This window comes from Petaurus breviceps, unplaced genomic scaffold (assembly GCF_028583685.1).
Source record: "Petaurus breviceps papuanus isolate PSGF00001 unplaced genomic scaffold, PetGlider_PUasm1.0 186, whole genome shotgun sequence".
NCBI classification, from domain to species: domain Eukaryota; kingdom Metazoa; phylum Chordata; class Mammalia; order Diprotodontia; family Petauridae; genus Petaurus; species Petaurus breviceps.
This window is the reverse complement of record NW_027185798.1, coordinates 42,380,013-42,399,299: the sequence shown is the minus strand read 5'-3', so window position 1 is coordinate 42,399,299 and position 19,287 is coordinate 42,380,013. Positions and strand designations below refer to the sequence as shown.

General features: G+C 37.7%; 1 protein-coding gene across 2 annotated transcripts; it reads right to left on the bottom strand.

Annotated features, from left to right (window-relative positions):
- Positions 1-7,324: 7,324 nt before the first annotated feature.
- On the bottom strand, positions 7,325-16,333 carry BCL2L15 (BCL2 like 15). Of its 2 annotated transcripts, XM_069090317.1 has the most exons (4): positions 15,960-16,332; positions 14,955-15,076; positions 12,339-12,563; positions 7,325-10,944 (listed from the first exon to the last, which is right to left on the bottom strand). In XM_069090317.1, exons 1-4 carry the CDS (start codon positions 16,174-16,176, stop codon positions 10,918-10,920), a joined length of 591 nt encoding a protein of 196 aa, XP_068946418.1. In that variant the 5' UTR covers positions 16,177-16,332; the 3' UTR covers positions 7,325-10,917. The 2 variants fall into 2 exon arrangements, with proteins under 2 accessions (XP_068946418.1, XP_068946419.1); XM_069090318.1 differs by lacking the exon at positions 14,955-15,076 and having other exon boundaries at positions 15,946-16,333.
- Between the last annotated feature and the right edge of the window lie 2,954 nt (positions 16,334-19,287).

Here is a 19,287-nt window from a genome sequence, read left to right as displayed (position 1 = left end):
CTTTACTTGAGTTTCAATTTCCTATTAGCCGTTTCTGTCCCTGCCAGTACAAAAAAAATCATTATCTTCAGCAGAAAAAAAATCAAAATAAGAGAATTTTCTCCTTTGTTCATTACCATCTTTTCACCTACTATGAGCAATGGCCCTGTTCCTTCTTTGATTTGTCTCTTGCACGACATAGCTTTTAAAAATTCCACAAAACCCCTTTAGTTGTCCTTGTCATTCCTTACCAGACTCAATGTGTTCTGAGCTTAAGCACTCCTAGTGCGAGTCTTAAAGAACTTTAAGACCATACTTATACATTAATACTCTGTTATCTGCCCTTATTTCCATTTTCTACTCATGGCTTTTTAAAATCTACTTTCATAAGTTTCCTGTAAATTAATCAGTCAACTAAGCATCTCCTTTGCCAAAAACTGTGTTATGGTCTGGATCTTTCCATCCCCCACTCAGCTGCCAAAACTGAAGCTCAGGTCTGAGCACATCACCCTCACCACAACCCCACCCTTCCTCCCCGTCCATTCAAGAAAGTCCAGTCAGAGGGCAGCTAGGTGGCACAGTGAATAGAGTACCGGACCTGGAGTCAGGAGGACCCGAATTCAAATCCAGCCTCAGACACTTGACACAATTACTAGCTGTGTGACTTTGGGCAAGTCACTTTTGCCCTCCAAAAGGCAAAAAAAAAAAAAATTCCAGTCGTTCTCCTTTATCTCTCCAGGGTCAAATATGAAATCTTCTTTTTACCTTTTACCTCTTTTTCCTTTTAAAGGCCTTTTTACCTTTTAAAGCCCTTTCTAACTTGGCTTCTTATGTTTTTCAAGTCTTTTTTTTCCCTTTTCTCCTCCCCTGCCCACACCTCATACTCTGCTATCCAGCATCACTAGCTTTCCTGTTGTTCCTTGAACAAGACCCTCAATTTCTTGACTCAAGACATTTTCTCTGGCTGTTCCCCCATCTCTGGAATTCTGTCCCTCCTCATTTCTGCCTCTTGGTTTTCCTGACTTCCTTCAAGTCCTGGTTTAAAATCCAGCCATGTACAAGAAACTTTTCCCAATCTTAATGCTAGTGCCTTTCCTCTGTTAGTTATCACCAGTTTATCTTGTTATATATCTTGTTTTCATGTGGCCTTTCCATTAGCCTGTAAGTTTCTTGAGGACAGAGATTATCTTTTGCCTTCTTTTTGTGTCACCAGAGCTTAGCACAGTGACTGACATACATTACCATTTACAAGCCTTATCTAATTGGACTCCCTCTATGACCCCTGATGATGAGGGGGCTCAGAGAAGACACAGGTTTCATCTCCCCAAATTTGAATATAAGCAGTTTATTATTGTTTAGTCTTTTATGTTTGTTAATTTATATTCACTGTTTTATGTTTCTCTTCACTCCTGTTTTTGAACTCCAGAGTTTCTTTGCAGCTCTGGTTTTTCCATCAGGAACGCTTGGAAGTCCTCTATTTCAGTAAAAATCCAGTTCTTGCCCTGTGGCATTATACTGAGGCCTGTTTTATTTTTAAGTTATTCTTGATTATAAGCCCATGCCCTTTACCTTCTGGAATGTCATATTCAAAATTTTCTACTGTTTTATATTGGTGGCTGCTAAATCATTTGTGATTATGACTCTTCAGAACTAGAATTTTTCCCCTTCTGGCTTTTTGCCATATATTTTTTTCTCTGACCTAGAAGTTCTGGATTTTGGCTAGGATGTTTCTGGAAGTTTTCATTTTGGAGGTCACCTGTGATAAATATGTGTGTGTGTGTGTGTTTTACAAAAGGAAGATATATAATCCACTTCTCTTCTAATTCCTTTATGGAATCATCCTTAATATTAAGATCACATATCTATTTAGGATTTATTGTGGAATAAAGCAGAAGATATAGGTCTAAGCCTGCTTTCCAGCTTTTCCAGCATTTTTGTTAACTAGGCAGTTATTTTCCCAGTAATTTATATTTTCCACTTTACAGAACGCTGATTTATTGCATTTCATTGTTGCTGATCCTTCCTTGTCCATTCTTTTCCATTGTTCTACTTCTCTATTTTAACCACTATCAAATGATTTTTATTACTGCTGCTTTATAATAAAGTTTGAGGTTTAGAAGTGCTATTCCCCTTCATCTCTACCTTTTTTCTTAATTTCCTTTGATACTTTAGATCTTTTCTTTTTCCAAATAATTTTCTTATTATTTTATTGAGTTCTGTAGAATATTCCTTTGATAGTCTGATTGGTCATAAAATAAAAACTATAAATTAAACTTTGGTGGTATTATTAATTTCTACTATATTGGCACGGCCTACACATGAGCACTGAATATTCCTCCAGCTACTTAAACTGTTCTTTCTTTCTTTTTTTCTTTCTGAAGGGGAAAGGCAAGATAATTGGGGCTAAGTCACTTGCCCAAGATCACACAGCTAGTAATTGTCAAGTATCTAAGGTCAGTTTTGAACTCAGGTCCTCCTAACTCCAAGACCAGTATTCTATTCACTATGCCACCTAGCTGCCCCTGTTCTTTCTTTATTTTTTTTTTTTAAAGCAATCGGGGTTAAGTAACTTGCTCAAGGTTACATGGCCAGTTATTTCTGGGTGTGGTGCTGAGTATCTGAGCCCGGATTTGATCCAGGTCATCCCAACATTGGAGCCAGTGCTCTTACTTGCTGTGCTACCTGGCTGCCCCTGTTCTTTATTTCCTTAAGGAGCACTTTGTAATTGAATCTGTACAAATATTTGGTGTACTGATCTCCAGTTATTTTATTAATTTTGTAGTTATTTCTAATGGAATTTCCCTTTCTCTTACTTCCTCTTGAACTTTTTTTGCTTTTATACAGAAATGCTACAGATTTTTATGCTCTCAGTTTTGCAAGTTTCTATTCTGATCATTCTTTTTATTTCTTCTAGGTTTTGTTGTAATATTGCCATGTTTGTTTGCTATTTTATTAATTTTATTGTCTACCCTTTTCTTTTAAATTATATTGGCTAAAAGTGTGTCAGTTTTGTTAATCTTTTTCTAATGAACGAGTTTCTTCTCTTATTTTTAATATCTCCTCTTTGTGCTTATGTTGGGCATATGTATTTGTTGGCTTTCTAATTTTTTAATGAATATTTAGTTTATTAATCCTCTCCTTTTCTATTTTTAAGGTATGTTTGTTTCATTTTGCCTATAAATTATGTATTTAATATTTCTACCTTTTTATACATATTTACAATATTTTTATGCCCTAAGATATGGTCAGTTTTATAAAAGTTTCACATAGTACTAAGAAATTCACATATATTTTTAGTACATCCATTAGAAGATGTTATAAATCTTTTTAGCTTCAGTATCTCCAGCAATTTGCTCAATTCTATTTTCCTTTTTGTCAAATTTATCTAAAAATGATAGAGAGACATTAAAGTCTACTGCTGTCCCATTATATATTCCCATTACTGTATTATTGCCTATTATTATATGCCTATATTATATTATTATATGCCTTATTATAGTAAATTCTCCTTCATAAATCTAGGTACTTAGGTATTTGAACATACAAGTTTAATATAGATATTTGTTTGCTGTCTATGATTCCTTTAAGCATCATGTGGTTTTCTTGTTTATATCTTTAAGTTGTGAATATTCATTTTTGCTTTATCTGATAGTGTGACTATAGCTCCTCCTTTTTGAATTCCCCTACTGCATAGTAAGTTTCATTCTAGTCACTCATTTTAATTCTGTCTATATATTTACTTTTTAGGTATGTTTCTGGTAAGCAACAGCTTATGGGGTTTTGTTTTCTTTTCCAATCTGTTATTCTCTTTTATTTTATTGGATTAATATCTTGGTTATTAAAAGTTATGAAAATTGGTTTTATATTTTCCTCCATTTGTCTCTAATATCAATTAGGATTTTTTTTTGTTCCTCTTACTCTGTTAAGACAATATATTTTTTTCCTAGTTATTTTTGCTTCATCTATTTTAAGGCAACCCTTTTCAAAGGCTCTCTTTTCTCCAACCTCAAACCCGAAATATCCCCTGTTTGTCATCCTTTTTCTTGGTTTTGGAGTTTTGCTTAACTTATTAGTTCCTTTTTCTTTCTTCCTTTTATCGAGTTGTCTAATTCTTCCTCCTTTTTTTTCTCTCAGTAAACTAAAATAAAATTCCCCTTACTCTCTTCTCCCTTCAACATCTTTTGTTTGTTAGGTTTATTTTTTGTTTTCTATCTTGGGGTAGCTAGGCAGCACAATGGATAGAGTACTGGGCCTGCAGTCACCTAAGTTCAAATCCTACCTCAGACACTTCCTAGCTGTGTGACCCTGAGCCAGTCACTTGAACTCTGCCTCATTTTTCCTAAGTATAAAATAGGAGCATAATAGCACCTATCTTCCAGGGTTGTTATGGGGCTCAAATGAGATAATATTTATAAAGTACTTAACAAAAGTATCTAGCATGTTAATAGGTACTTTAGAAATACCCTTCCTCTTTTTCTAAAAAAAAAAAAATTCTTTCCCTCATTCTCTTCATTAATCCTTTTCCTTTTCTTTCTGCTTTAGACTTTTTTTCTCTGATTCATGATCCTTATATTTATTTTTCCTTCTTTAGTTTCTGGATTTCTCGTGGAATTAACGTTTCTAAAGTACCCTCTTCTAAAAGTTTCTATATTATCACTTTGTAGGTCTTACCCCTTCCCCCTTTTTCTGTTGTGCTTCACTCTTACAAGTATCCATGTCTACAGGAGATAGAGAAGACAGAAGTATCAGCCCATGATAGACATTTTCCTGTGTCCCAGGTTGTGCAGTCCATTACTACCCCCCTGCTCTCCCTATGTTCATCTTTTCCCCATTTGCCATGAAATCTTTCATCTGGATCAATGCCCTCCCACTCTGTTGGATGTCAGTTGCCCCCAAGTTTTTGGATAATGCTGCTGAGGCAGGATAGTGTACATGGAGGTACAATGCTTTATCAGAAGTAGTAGCCTCTCTAAACATCATATTCCTGCATATTCTTTTCATTTAAGGTTTCTCATTTCCCATTACCGAATCTCTTTCTACCTCCATGGGAGTTTTCCTTAATGGGACCATTCCCCTCCCACCACAGAATCAAGATTTCCCTCTTTCTTTCCCTGTATTTCAATCTCTCTTAGGTCACTCATTCTTTCCCATATCCCATCTTCTTCCTGAGACTCTTTAAGAGTTATTTTCCCTTAATTGACTTGCTTAGGATGCATCACACATTTCTTTCTAACTTTCTCCTCCCCTCTTCCCTTTTATACATTCTCCCATTCCACTGTTTTGTTCCACGAAAATAACGAATTCGTCTGTAGGTGGGAAAGGATGTGAGATTTAGTCCATTATGTTTCAGACCTCTTCCTCCACCACCTTTTATTTTACTCTTGTCTCCCTGTGTACTTTTAGAAAGAAATTTCTTTATGGTCCCTCTGGTGTTATTTTGTTGTTTTTGCTATTTTTAACGCCGTGGGTGTCATTCTCTTTCTAGTTCCCCCCTCGTTTTTTTCAGGGGCAACTTATTTCTGTGCTGGTGCCTTGCTGAACGGATCCCCTCCAGTGTATGGAAACGGGTGGGAAAAGGGCTGCTGAGTGAGTACAGGTTAGTTTGTGGGAAAAATATCTCCTCTTTGAGTTCATGTGGTAGGTAATTGCTGCTGAAATTTATCTACCACAAAGCAGAAATTATAGAGGTAAAAACCTAGGTTTTATTATGTTTAAGCACAGGTTCAGATCTCAGACAAAAAAAAAAAAAATAAACCTGAACCAAGATTATGATTCCAGAAAGGCCTCTTATAGACAAAATTACATCTGAGTAACAGAGAAATAATTCTTTTACATACTGCAATCTTGTACATTTCACTTAGGCCATGAAAGTTTAAAAAAAAAGATTCATAATCCCATGCTTCCTTCAGTGTCATAAAAGTTAAACAAATTTAGTTAGAGTCATAATCTTGTACATAAACAAACTTAGTTCATCTGACTTTATAGGTAAACTAAGTTGGGCTACAGATTAAACTACATTTAGAGGGTTCACAATAGGCTGACTGAAAGGGGACGTTTACATGTCACAAAATAGCCAAGAACATTGAGGCAACTAGGTGGCGCAATGAATACAGCACCAGCCCTGGAGTCAGGAGGACCTGAGTTCAAATCCAGACTCAGACACTTAATACGTACTAGCTGTGTGAACCTTGGGCAAGTCACTTAACCCCTATTGTCCTGCTCCCCCCCTCCAAAAAAAGAAAAAGAAAAAAAAGATAGCCAAGAACACTGGCATCAGGGAAATCCTTCTTTCCTTACACAGTAAACTAGGGGAGCAATCAAAGAACTAAATCACTTTGAGAAGCTCAAACTCCCTTTTGGCTTTTATGAACAACTATCAAACTTTCTTCCCTTACCATTATTATTCCAGGTTTTTGTCAGATGAGGTTAATATTAATAGAAAACAAACTTTTAATTAACCAAAAGTTGAAGGAGGAATGGCTCTGAGCCCTGAATAATAAAAAATAATAAAAGGGAATTAAAAATTCCCATAACATTAAGGATTAGCCTTCTCTGCTGTTAATTTGTGAGGTTATTACTTCATTAGGGTTCTTGGTGTCTTAGTCTATGGAGACTGCAACAATTACTTTACTTTTTATGCATAATTCTTGGTTTGGGGAGTTTTAAGAGGTCCATGAGGCTCAGAGAAAATGGCTAGTCCTCAATCCTATTAATCATGTGACCTTGAAGTTCATATCCCCCCTCCTTCTTTCCAGTTTAAGGTTATTTTAGACTCCAAATAAATATTCTTTTTCTTCGCCAACCCTTGTTAGTTGTACTTAATTCCTGGCTAAGAGTTTGGTATTCTTATATTTTTAGATATGATCCAGACATTCATATCTCCTTGTCAAACACCATCTTCTTAAATGACTGAGCTGTTGTGCCTGACTAAAGTCTTCAGTTTCTTGTCTAGGACAATAGTTCACAGAACATAGGAAGATGTTTTTCAGGTGCCAGTAAGATATGCAGGGCAAAATGCCAAGTAAGCAGGTACAGATGAAGGACTAGACTGCAGGGGTGGGAAATCTACAGTCTTGAGACCACATATGGCCCTCTAGGTCCTCAAGTACGACCCTTTGACTGAATCCAAACCTCACAGAACAAATCCCCTTAATAACAGAACAATTCTGGGGCAGCCAGGTGGTACAGTGAATAGAGCACTGGCCCTGGAGTCAGGAGGACCTGAGTTCAAATCCGACCTCAGACACTTAATACTTACTAGTAGTGTGACCTTGGGCAAGTCACTTAACCCCAATTGCCCTGCCTTCCCTCCTGCCAAAAAAAATAAAAATAAATAACAGAATAATTCTTCATAACAGGACAATTCTTTTTATTCTGTTTATTAAGGGGTCAGTTCCAGGGCAGAAAAGAGCATTTGTGGTCACTCACAGACCAGAAGAGCAGTACCACACCTCTCCTTAGATCATGCCCCCTTGAAAGACTTGAAAACTTACACACTCCTAGAACTAGCTCTGAAAATAGCAGCATGAAAAATCCAAAGCTTAGGACAGTGCCCTCTCCATCCCAGGAGCAGAGTTAAAAGTCAAAAATAGACCAGAAAAATGAACAAACAACAACATAAAAGCGAGAAGCTGACCACAGGAAGTTACTATAGTGACAGGAAAGAGTAAAACATAAACTCAAAAGATGACAATGAAATCAAAGGAACTACATGCAAAGTCTCAAAAAAAAAAAAAGAAGTTAATTAGTCTTAGGCCCTGAGAGAGCTCAAAAAGGATTTAAACATCAAGTAAGAGAGGTAGAGGAAAAGCTGGGAAAAGAAAGTGATTCAATAAAATCAAGACAAAAAAGTCAACAGCTTGGTAAAGGAAACACAAAAAAATAATAAAGAAAATAATACCTCAAAAAATAGAATAAGCCAAATGGAAAAAAAAAGGTACAAAAATTCACTGAAGAGAAAAACTCCTTAAGAAATGGAATTGGCCAGATGGAAAAAGAGGTACAAATGCTCACTGAAGAAAACTCCTTAAAAAGTATAATTTACCAAATGGAAAGGGAGGTACAAAAATTCACTGAAGAAAATGAGACATCAAGAAACAATAAAAAGTCAAAAGAATGAAAAAAACAAAAGAAAATATTAAATATCTCATAGGAAAAACAACTGACCAGGAAAACAGATTGAGGAGAGATAATTTAAGAATTTTTGGACTACCTGAAAGCCATGATCAATGAAAGAGCATAGACATCATATTTTTTTTTGCTTTTTTTTTTGGAGGGCAATTGGGGTTAAGTGACTTGCCCAAAGTCACACAGCTAGTAAGTGTGTCAAGAGTCTGAGGCTGGATTTGAACTCAGGTTCTCCTGACTCCAGGGCTGGTGCTCTATTCACTGTGCCACCTAGCCTCCCCATAGACATCATATTTCAAGAAGTTTTCAAGGAAAACTGCCCTGGTATCCTAGAAGCTTGGGGAGAAAGATGATGAGTTCCGTTTTGGGCATGTTGAGTTTAAGATGTCCATGGGGCATCCAATTCAAGATGTCCTTTAGCTAGTTATCCATGCAAGACTGGAGGATAGGAGAGAGGTTAGAGTCAGATAAGAAGATCTGAGAATGATCAGCATGGAAATGATAATTAAATCCATTGGCACTGATGAGATCACCAAGTAAAATACTACTGAAGTAGGAGAAAAAAGGTCATAGGACAAAGCCCTGGGTAACAGTGGATGTGACCTAAATGAAGATCCAACAAAGAAGACCAAGAAGCGATTAAACAAGTAGGAGGAGAAGCAAGAGAGTAAATTCCATGAAAACCTAGAGTGAAGAAAGTTTTAAGTTAAAGAAGATGAACACAATGTCAAAGGCTGTGAAGAGGTCAAGAAGGATAAAGACTGAGAAATAGCCATTAATCTTAGCAATTAAAAGATCATTGGTAACTTTGGAGAGAACAGTTTCAGTCAAATGATGAGGTTGGAAGCTATACCATGGAGAGTTAAGAAGTGTCTATTTGAGAAGAAAAGAAATAATAGTACCTATTATAGACAGCTAAGCATGGACTCACTGCCCAGAGCCTGTTCAGAGCATTGCACAGATTGATCATACACTCAGTCCCCTGCCTAGGACAACAATTCATGCAGCTTTCCCAGAGGAGCTATGATCCCAGACTCAGAGTAGATAACTGGAAAAAATGACTTTTTAAAAATGGTAAATGGCTATTATGAGGGCATGGATATCCAAGACACAAACCTAGAAAAGGGTCATTAGTGGAGAGAAGGGAATTCCAATTTGGGGTCACCAGACAGGATCAGGTACTGGAGTGCCCAAGCAGAGGAGAGAGGTGCAGGGTTAAATACACATTTCAACAGGGAGGGAGTCTCATGAGAGGCACAGCCGGGAGAAACTGTTACACAAGTTGGTTTACATAAAAACTGAAAGTCCACAGAGAAGTGTGGAGGAGGTTGGGGGGGAGGAGGGGGTGACATCTGATCACAACAGCAGGCTTGGGCTCCAAGTGGAGCAACAGGGAAACCGGTTTAGACCTGCTCCAATCATGGGGTTAGTTGAGATCAAAGTCAGGTAGCCCCTTCTGATGTCTGCTTTCAACATTTTTTTTTTAAACAGGTTTTCATCTTTTTATCCTTTAAACTGGTTTTGATCACTCTCAATTTGCATCTCTGGGGTCAAGCAAAGTCAGCTGCATTCAACAAGGGAAAACTTATTATCTCCCATAATGGGGGGGGGGGCACAAGTACAAGTCTATATACAGCCAACCAAAAAGTAAGGAAAACAGGTATCACTTGTACCTCACTTTGAACTTAGAGTGAAATGAACATAACCAGGAGAACAGTTTTTACATAAAAACAATATTGTAGATGTGAACAATGATGAAAGACTTAATAAATGAAAAAAATCAAACAACTCTAAAGGACCAGTGATTTAGAATGCTACTTAATGTATGTGGAGATATATGGAGTGAGACACTCATTTATGGGCATGGCCAATGTGGAAATATATTTTGCTTGGCTATGTGTATTTATCGTAGGTTTTTTTTTTTCCAGTGGAGGTGGAAAAGAGAGAAAGAGTGAGGGAAGATGTAGATTAAATGGAAAAAATAAAATTTAATTAAAAAAGAAAATACATGAAGTCAGGAGACATAGTATTTTGTTCAAGCAAAACCAAGGAAACCAGTATTATTGGATCATAGAGTACATGGAGGGCAGAGTTAAAGTCTGAGTTCTGTACATCAATGAAATTACATGTCCCAATCCCAAATTAATTTTTAAAATATTTTTTAAATTTTTTAAAATAGGGGAAGTAGGGGAGGCCAGGTAGCACAGAGAGTAAGAGCACCAGCCCCAGAGTCGGGATAACCTGGGATCGAATCCAGGCTCAGACACTTAGCACCCACCCAGAAACACCTGGCCATGTAACCTTGAGCAAGTTACTTAATCCCAATTGCTTTAAAAAAATAATAATAAAATAGGGGAAGTATCATCTGATAGATTTCCCAGAAATTCTTTTGGATATAAAATCAGTGAAATAGTATAAAAACTCAAATCAAGGGGCAAGGCTGATGTTATAAATAGCCATTTATCTATAGGGTGTAATATGAGAATCTCTCTCTCCCAAAGTCTCTCTGACAAATTGAGTCACAGTACCTGAAATTCTTCTATTAAGAATTACTTCCTTTCAGTCTTGAAGATCTATTTTTGTCAGTTTGTAAATAAAAACGAAGACTGCAAAATGCCTGTGGGTATCAGGAATTTGCTTCATACCCACAGGAATCTGTAGAAGAGTAATTCCACTTAGCTAAAATTAAAGTGTTGAACAAATGTATGTTTATGTGTATTTATCTTTCTTTTATCTTTTGTATGTATTTTTCTTTCTTTCTTTTTTTTAACCAGAGAATGTTCAATCAGCCAGTCAAGGTTTAGATGATGGTCAGTTGGAAACTGGTCTCAGATTCTCCTGCAAAAGAAATAAAAACCCTAAAGTCAGATGGATTTCATTGCTCAAAAACTTTTAAAAGAGAAATTTAGAAATTTCATTATGCTCCCTTCTCTCCAGTAGCTCAGAATCAATTGTGGAAAATATACCTCTTAAAGGGACCTTTGATAAGCTGTGTTAATGGAGGGGAACAGTGTTTCAGATCATCCCAAAGAAAAGATTATGCAAAAATAATTTAGATTTGACTGAATTATGCACTGTATAATTACTTTTCCAGCCTTTCAAATGTCTTGGGTTTTCTTTTGCTTAGTTTTACCTTCAAATTAGTCTGCATTCCCTAATAACACATCAGTTGGTGGTGGAAGATGGTTAGGGAATTTGCTAAAGGATAGGAGGAAACCAAAAGGAAATTTAAATGTGCTACATATAATTCACAAATTAGATAATCCACATGTAGAAAGGAAATTAATTCCCTATAGAGGCAGACATAGGGAGCTGGCTTTGGAGACCTGGGTTCAAATATTGCTTCTGACACATACTTGCTCTGTGATTCATGGGCAGCTCTCAATGCTCTAAGCAACTTCCCAAGATTATAAATTGAAGAGGTGATGACCTGTATCAATAGTAGGCATTTCTTCACCCAATAATTCCCTATACCAATGAAATCACATGTTATAGATAGGTACAGATACACACACATACACATACATAGATGAACAAACAGTAGTAGTTATATATGCATGTGTGTATGGATATATATATGTATATATATATATACATCTGTGTATCTGTACATAAATATATCTATGCCTATATGTATGTATTTACAATGGGGATCCCAGTCAAACCAGCTCAAGGAAGCTAGCTGGCTGTTAAATTTTCAGTGTGAACATTTATTTCTTGGCAATCAGTAAACACTACAAATCCAGGCTTGATTTATTATTTTGTTGATTTTTAAACTTAAGAAAATAACAGAGAAAATGTTAGTAGTACAGATTAAATTTAAAAGCATATAGGGGCGCCCAGGTGGCACAGTGAGTAAGAGTGCCAGCCCTGGTGTTGGGAGACCCAGGATCAGTTCCGGCCTCAGATACTTGGCACCCACACAAAATAACTGGCCGTGTAACCTTGAGCAAGTTACTTAATCCCAATTGCTTTTAAAGAAAAACAAAAAGGCATACTGCATGCACACTTTCTCCCCCAGAAAGCCAGTTCATTAAACATTTGCTGGCATACCTCTGGGTATAAAAATCCACATTTGGAACCAACCACACAGAGGCAGAGCTTCTGGCAGTAGGTCTGTATAATCCCACAACCAGGAAATTAGTGATAGGGTAGAGGGCAGAAATTGGAAACCTGTGGCTATCAGTACAAACAGAAGACTAAAGCCTACCAAAATGAAAGAGAATACTTACCCAACCACCCTGCCCTTCGATATACTGTCGAACAGCTATGTTCTCATTGATCATATCCCTTATGGGTCCAGCTAACTGCCTGGCCCTCCGACGTATTTTGTGGGAGACAACCTCAAGTAGCTTCACAGAAACAGCCAGAAAGGCCCTCTCATAGGCAAGGCTAGGCTCTTGAGCACACCACGTCTGACTGAGTGATTTCACTATGTCCTGTAATGCAGCAGTTACCTGGAGAAAAACAATCAATAAATCAGTAAGCATGTATCAAGTCTCTCCTATGCATCTGACACTATGCTGCACTGGGGATACAAAAACAGACATCAAACTCCTGCCCTCAAGAAGCTTACAATTGATAAGTAGATATCACAGGTTTGTGTGTGTACACATATATACATACATAATATAAAGAAAATAAATGCAAACTAATTAGGGAATGACAAGGCACTAGCAGGTGGGGTGATCAAGAAACATTTCATGTGGAAAATGGTGCTTGAGAACTGAGGTTTGAATGAAACTAGGCATTCTAAAAAATGGGGGTAAGAAAGGAAAACGGAGGCACAAGAGACAGTGTGAAGTACCAAAATGGGAGGTAGAGTGTTGTGAGGAATCACATGAAGACCACTTTGGCTAGACTGGTAAGTACACGAAGGGAGTGGATAGAAGGGTGTTTTGGGAAACTAAAGAAGTCTATTTAGCAAGGGAATAATATATTAGGATCTATGCTTTAGGAAAATCATCTTGGCAGCTGTGTGAAAGGTGAATTAGAGTGGGGCAAAACTTGAGGGCAGAGAGACCAGTTAGGAGGTTATTGCAATAGTCTAGGAGAGAGATGATAGGGGCTTGAACAAGAGTGGTTGCCATGTCAATGGAGAGAAGGAAAAGATGGGGAAGATTTGGTGGAGGTCAATTAATAAGCCTTGGCATCTGATTGGATACATAGACAGAGGAAGGAGTCAGGGATGTCTCCTCAATTTCAAATGTAAATGACTAGAAGGCGAGCATCGCTCTTGACAGAAATAAGGAAGTTTGGAAGAGGGGTAAATTTAGTAATAGTTTAGATGATGTGTTCTGGTCTGGACACGTCTATTTTAAGATTATGAAAGGACATGAAGTTGGATGTGCCCAACAGGCTGTTGGTAATGTGGGACCGGAGTTTGGGAGAGAAACTAGGGCTGGATACAGAAATGTGGGAGTCATCTGCATAGAGATGCTAAGGAGGTCACCAAAAGAGAGAAAACAGAGCAGGGAAGAGAAGTGGTCCTAGGATAGTGCTGTGGGAAACATTCATAATTAGGGAGAGGGATACAGATGATGATCCAGCAAAGGAGACTGAAGAAAACCAAAAGAAAGCAATGTCACCAAAACCCAGAAAGGAGAAAGTATCCAAGTTGAGGAGAGAGTGACCAGCAGTGTCTAATGCCACAGAGAGATAAACAAGAATGGGGACTAAGAAAAGGCCATTATCAGATCTGGCAGTTGAGAGATCATGTGTAACTTTGGAGAAACCAATTTCAGTGGAGCGATGAGGTTGTAAGATAGATAGTTAGGTTGTATAGGCAAGGTGTTGTCAAGACACAGGATATGTTAGTGAAAAATTCATGAGGCCATTTAACAGAGGGTGGGCATCCAGATTAATGGACTCTGCTGCTTCTGGAAGGGGGCTGAGACAATATATCCAACACTGCCTTAGGCAGAGATTGACTATAATAGTGGAGTTCTCCAAGCCCTGTCTTCAGCATCTTCAAGGAAATATTGACATTGCACTGTTGGGCAAGAAACAATGCATAGTTATAGTAAGGGAAATCTTGTCTCCTGATTCCAATTAGTATACTGATGTATAACAGGATATGGCTTCAGGGATCTGTCAATTCTCATCCCTTACTCCATTGCTAATTTATCTGAAACGTATTCTCCTTTTGTACTGCTTCCATAACCATAGAGAAAAGAAAAGGTGTCCTTCCTTTTAAAGAAACAAAACAAAACTGGGTTGTCATGCAGAATTCTTCTTAAAAAGAGGTTTGGGTTTTGTTTTTAAGCTCTTTGCCCCCAAAAGGGGTGTCATAAATGTTAACTCTTATACCCACATGTCCTAAATCAGCCCTCTATAGCCAGCTAGAACAAGTCTCTTCCCATAGAATAATCCTTCAAATATTCGAAAACCTCTCATTCTTCTCTACTAAATCTCATCCCCACTTCCTTCACTTAATCCCCATTTGGCAAGATTTATAGTCCTTTCACCATGCCCTCTGTCACCAAACATGCCACTAAGAACAACAAAATAGTGTACATTGGGCATCCTGAAGCATGTCTGTGAAGTGTTCTATGGCAGGACCACAACATCCTTCCAGCTCAATCTGCAGTTGGCCCCTACACAGCTGGCAATGACTGAAAAGTCTCTCTGAATTACATGAATTTAAGAACCAAAATGGGAAAAATTAGATGGCCTCTGAGGTCCTTCCCAGTTCTGAAATCCTATGATGCTTTGGGTTAATTTAAGCATATTCCTAGCTCCAGAGACTTTAGAGTAGGGATTGACTGGATTTGGGGTCTCACCTTTTCTCCCTTGAATTGCTATAGTAGAACAAAGGGGTGAATAGTAGGCAAGGATAGAAATCTAACCTGTCCCTTATCAACTTCTTGGATGACTCTGTTGGCAGATTGTTCAATTTCTCCATTGAACTGATCACCTAGCATTCTAAGACGGGCAGCAATGATTGTCACATCAAAAGAGCTTGGCTCACCTAAGACAAAGGAAGTATAGTCAACCTTCAGGGAATGGGTAAGTACTCTCATAGTTTTAAATAATGTTAGCACTCTTCCTTCATGGATTCCCCCTCCTAATAATAGTGGGATGGTCTGTCACCACCAACAGAGAATCCCTTCACTGAATTACCACTGTGTGTCTTATCACAAAGGGAGAAACAAATTTAACCCTCTTAATTTGCAAGACTCACCCAAACTTTGGGCAATGACAAACAGAAAATTCTTGCTGGCTGGTAGCCTATTTTTACTTTTTGTAAATTTCCTAGTGTAAAAAAAAAAATTGATCACCAGCTAGAATTTTCTATTACCTAATAGGACAGCCAGGTGGCGCAATGGATACAGTACTAGCTGGAATCAGGAAGAATCTTCCTAAATTCAAATCTGGCCTTGGACACTTGCTAGCTCTATGACCCTCGGCAATTCGCTTAACCTTGTTTGCCTCCATGTCTTTATCTGTAAAAGAAGCTGGTGAAGGAAATGGCAAACCACTCTAGTATCTTCACCAAGAAAACCACAAATGGGGTCACAATGAGTCGGACACGACTGAACAACAACACAACTTCCTAATAAAATAGGGGGAGGGAGCAGAGAGACAATGCAAAGGAGAAAACCAAGAGGGATGTGTCTAGTGCACAGACAGCTGGCATCGGAGGAAGGAAGACCATTGCCATCCCTGCACCACCTCTGATACACTGTCTGTGCAATCCAAGGCAAGTCAGTTAATTTCCCAGTGCCCCAGGCCATTCTCTAAGACTATAAACTCCTGAGGTTGACCTGCTTTAATAGAGAAAGTTTACTCATGGGATGGATGCAGTTTCTATAGTAGAGAGCCATAGCCATTACTTACCCAGGTAGCCTTACCAAAATCTGGGAGATTTTCATTATGTAAGTAGAGGCCTTGTCTCCTAAGTGCATTGACATCATCATGGAAACTGGGGCCTTGAAGCTCATATACAACGTCGTCATCATCATCATGGAAGCTGCGGCCTTGTTTCACGGGTGTTAAACCCAAGAATTCAGAGAGCAGGGATTCCACAATGCACTCGGTTTGTTCCTCAAAGGTCTGGGGAGTCTTCATTTTAGAGATGTTTGCTGAGTGGTTGCCTTTCCCCTAATCAAATGGAGTTCATTCACTTCAACTGGAAGTGAAACTACTGGCAAGTATTTTCTGCCTGTTCTAGGTAATTCCCACTTACAGTTGGTTAGATCTCCTTGGAGCCCTGCCCATCAAAATGAGTTTCCTGGCAACAGAACTGAGACCTTCCCTTCCAGGCTAATGTAATACCCGGAAGTCTTTGTAATAACTCCCCAGTTGCTTATCATTGATTTCCACACTTGTTAGTTGCACAAAAATTAATAAATAACTATATAAGGGGCAATATTTCCTATAAGAAAGTCTGTCTGTTAAATGACTTCTTTGAAATGTTCTCTACAAAGTCCTTCATGTTCTACTACACCTTAATACTTGGTTCTTTTAGGCTGTACCTATATGATAGAAAAAATTGCTTGTTTTCTGTAACTTAGTTACAATAACTCCTTCCCTATTATCTCTGTTTGTGTTAGGGTCAAATGCAAACTCCTCTGTTTGGTCCTTAAACAACCTTGACTTTTATCTACCTTTCCAATCTTATTATGCTACCCTTCGTTCCTCCTCATAGAGTGCAGTCTATTGTCCAGGCAAACCAGCCTTCTCCATCTTCCATCTCTAGACCTTTGTACAGGCTCTATCTCACACCTGAAATGTTGGTAAAAGGATAGCAGCCAGTTGAGAGATCTCATGGATGGCTCTTCTGGTATAAGGACAATCCAGCTACTCTGTGGTGGAATTTGAGGGTCCATCCATATGGATCCTCTTTATGTTACTTATGTTACCATCCTTTATATTACTGATATTTGTATGTCTTCCAGTGTTTAGTGTTTCATCATGGCCTGGAGGGACCCCTGGGTTCTTGCAGGTTATGCAAGCTTAGAGAAAACTCTAACAGTTCCTAGGAAGCTGGAAAAATATAGCCCATGATCAACTTTATATTGGTCATCTGAAGACCAACTTTACTAGTGATGTACTAAAGAGACTCATTGCCAAGCTGGCTACTGAGAAACAAATCTTCCAAGTGTGGCAGCTCTCAAATGTGGTACAAACATTGCAATCTGAATCTATGAAGGGAATGCCAGACCAACAAATTTACAGATTCTTGATGTCATGAAGAAGGATCTTTCCTCAGTGCATTGTACTGTACTGCACTAGTATGTTGGTTGGAGGAATGGCCCTTGGGACCCCTTGGATTGTAGAAGGGACTATAGAGAGATCATCTGTGACACAGCCTTCATTTTACAGATTAAGAAACTGTCTAAAATCAGAGATTTTAGGTAACTTATCCAATGTTAACACAGGTAATAAGTAGCAAAGCTAGTATTTTCGACTATATCCTTTGACTCCAAAGCTCATGCTCTTTCCATAATATCATACTACCTTTCTATTCCTTCTTAGCCATTGTTCCAATACTGTGATATCCTCTAGACAACTGGACTATATCAAAGAAAAAATATATAATATTATATATATATATTAGTATGGTATCCGTCATTTTTGGTACAAGAAATAACCTTATTTAGCATTATTTTATAGCCAAGTAATTTCTAGTTTAGAAAGAGAAAGATGTCCAAACTGGCATAGTTCCCTTATCCCCTCTGACATGTCTCTACCCCAAGATGATTTGAGGTAACATTGATGAAAATCTTAAATGAGGAAAAAATAATAATAAAATGTTAAAATAAAGTTGAAGCTTAACATTCCAGAACAGTCACTACTCAATTTCCCCCCTGACCACTTCCCTCAAGGGCTGAATGGGCTTCTTTCTTGTGATCGATCAGTATCATAACCTTGAATGCAAAAAAGTATACTGCCCTTAGGTGGGCCAATCATTTCATGGTTGTAGGGAGGCAATGATCCCAACTAGGTAAGAATTAACATAGATTATAGACCTTAGGCTATTTCTCTAAGAAAGGCCTTCTCTTCTTGGACTTCTACACACTTTCAAACAACGAAAAGTCTTGAAAGAACTTTTAGACTGGAGAAATATTTAATTCTTAATATCTTCACTCAAACTAAAAAAAGAGACACTTATATGCTTCCACAACTATAACATGGCATTTTTGTGTAGCATGTAGAGTATACTTTTACTATTAGCTCCCATGTTTTAAGGGTCAATATTTTGTCCTTTTAACCTTTAAGAATTTTTTTTTTTGCTTTTTGGAGGGCAATTGGGGTTAAGTGACTTGCCCAAGGTCACACTAATTTTGTGTTAAGTGTCTGAGGTTGGATTTGAACTCAGGTCCTCCTGACTCCAGGGCCTGTGCTCTATTCACTGCACCACCTAGCTGCTAAGAATTTTTAAAAATTAATTTCACTGATGCTTTTTGTTTTTTTATTTCCCAAAATATATCTTTACTAGCCCTTGCCTGGCCAAAAAAAAAAAAAAAAAAAGGAAAAGGGAAGCATTTCAATAAGATCAACGAATACATTAGCCAAATCTGATAGTATATGATATATTCTACATCCATGGTGCTATGCCTCTCCAAAGAAGAAAACGAGGGGAATTTATTCGATTCTTCTCAGGAGCCAATTCTTATAATTATACAATACTGTTTCATTTTTTAATACTTTTGTTTACACTGTGCTAGTTATTATGTATGTTGTTTTCCTGACTCTGGTTATTTTATTCTGAATAATTTCATGTCTTCCCAAATTTCTGAATTCTTTATATTGGTCATTTCTTTTGGTACGATAATATTCCATTACATTCATATACAATAATTTGTTTAGTCATTTTCCAATAAGGGACACCTATTTTCTTAATCAAAATTCTACTGATATATTTTGTTTTTATATCACCCTCATTTCTCATATCCATTCCATTCCCAGAGAACCATCTCTTATATGACAAATTAAAAAGAAGGAATAAAAAGAAAGAAGGAAGGAGGAGAGAGAAATAAAGAAAAGGAAGAAAAAAAACAGTTCAGAAAAACTAAATAACATATCAACCAAATCCAAGTTTGCAAGTTCAACTACTTTGTTTCCAGTTCTCTGTCACCACAGAAAGCAACTATGAATATTTTGGTATGTATATAGCATCAGGATTTCTGGGGCATTTAGGTGGCCCAGTGGAGAGAGTGCCTGGTCTGGAGTCAG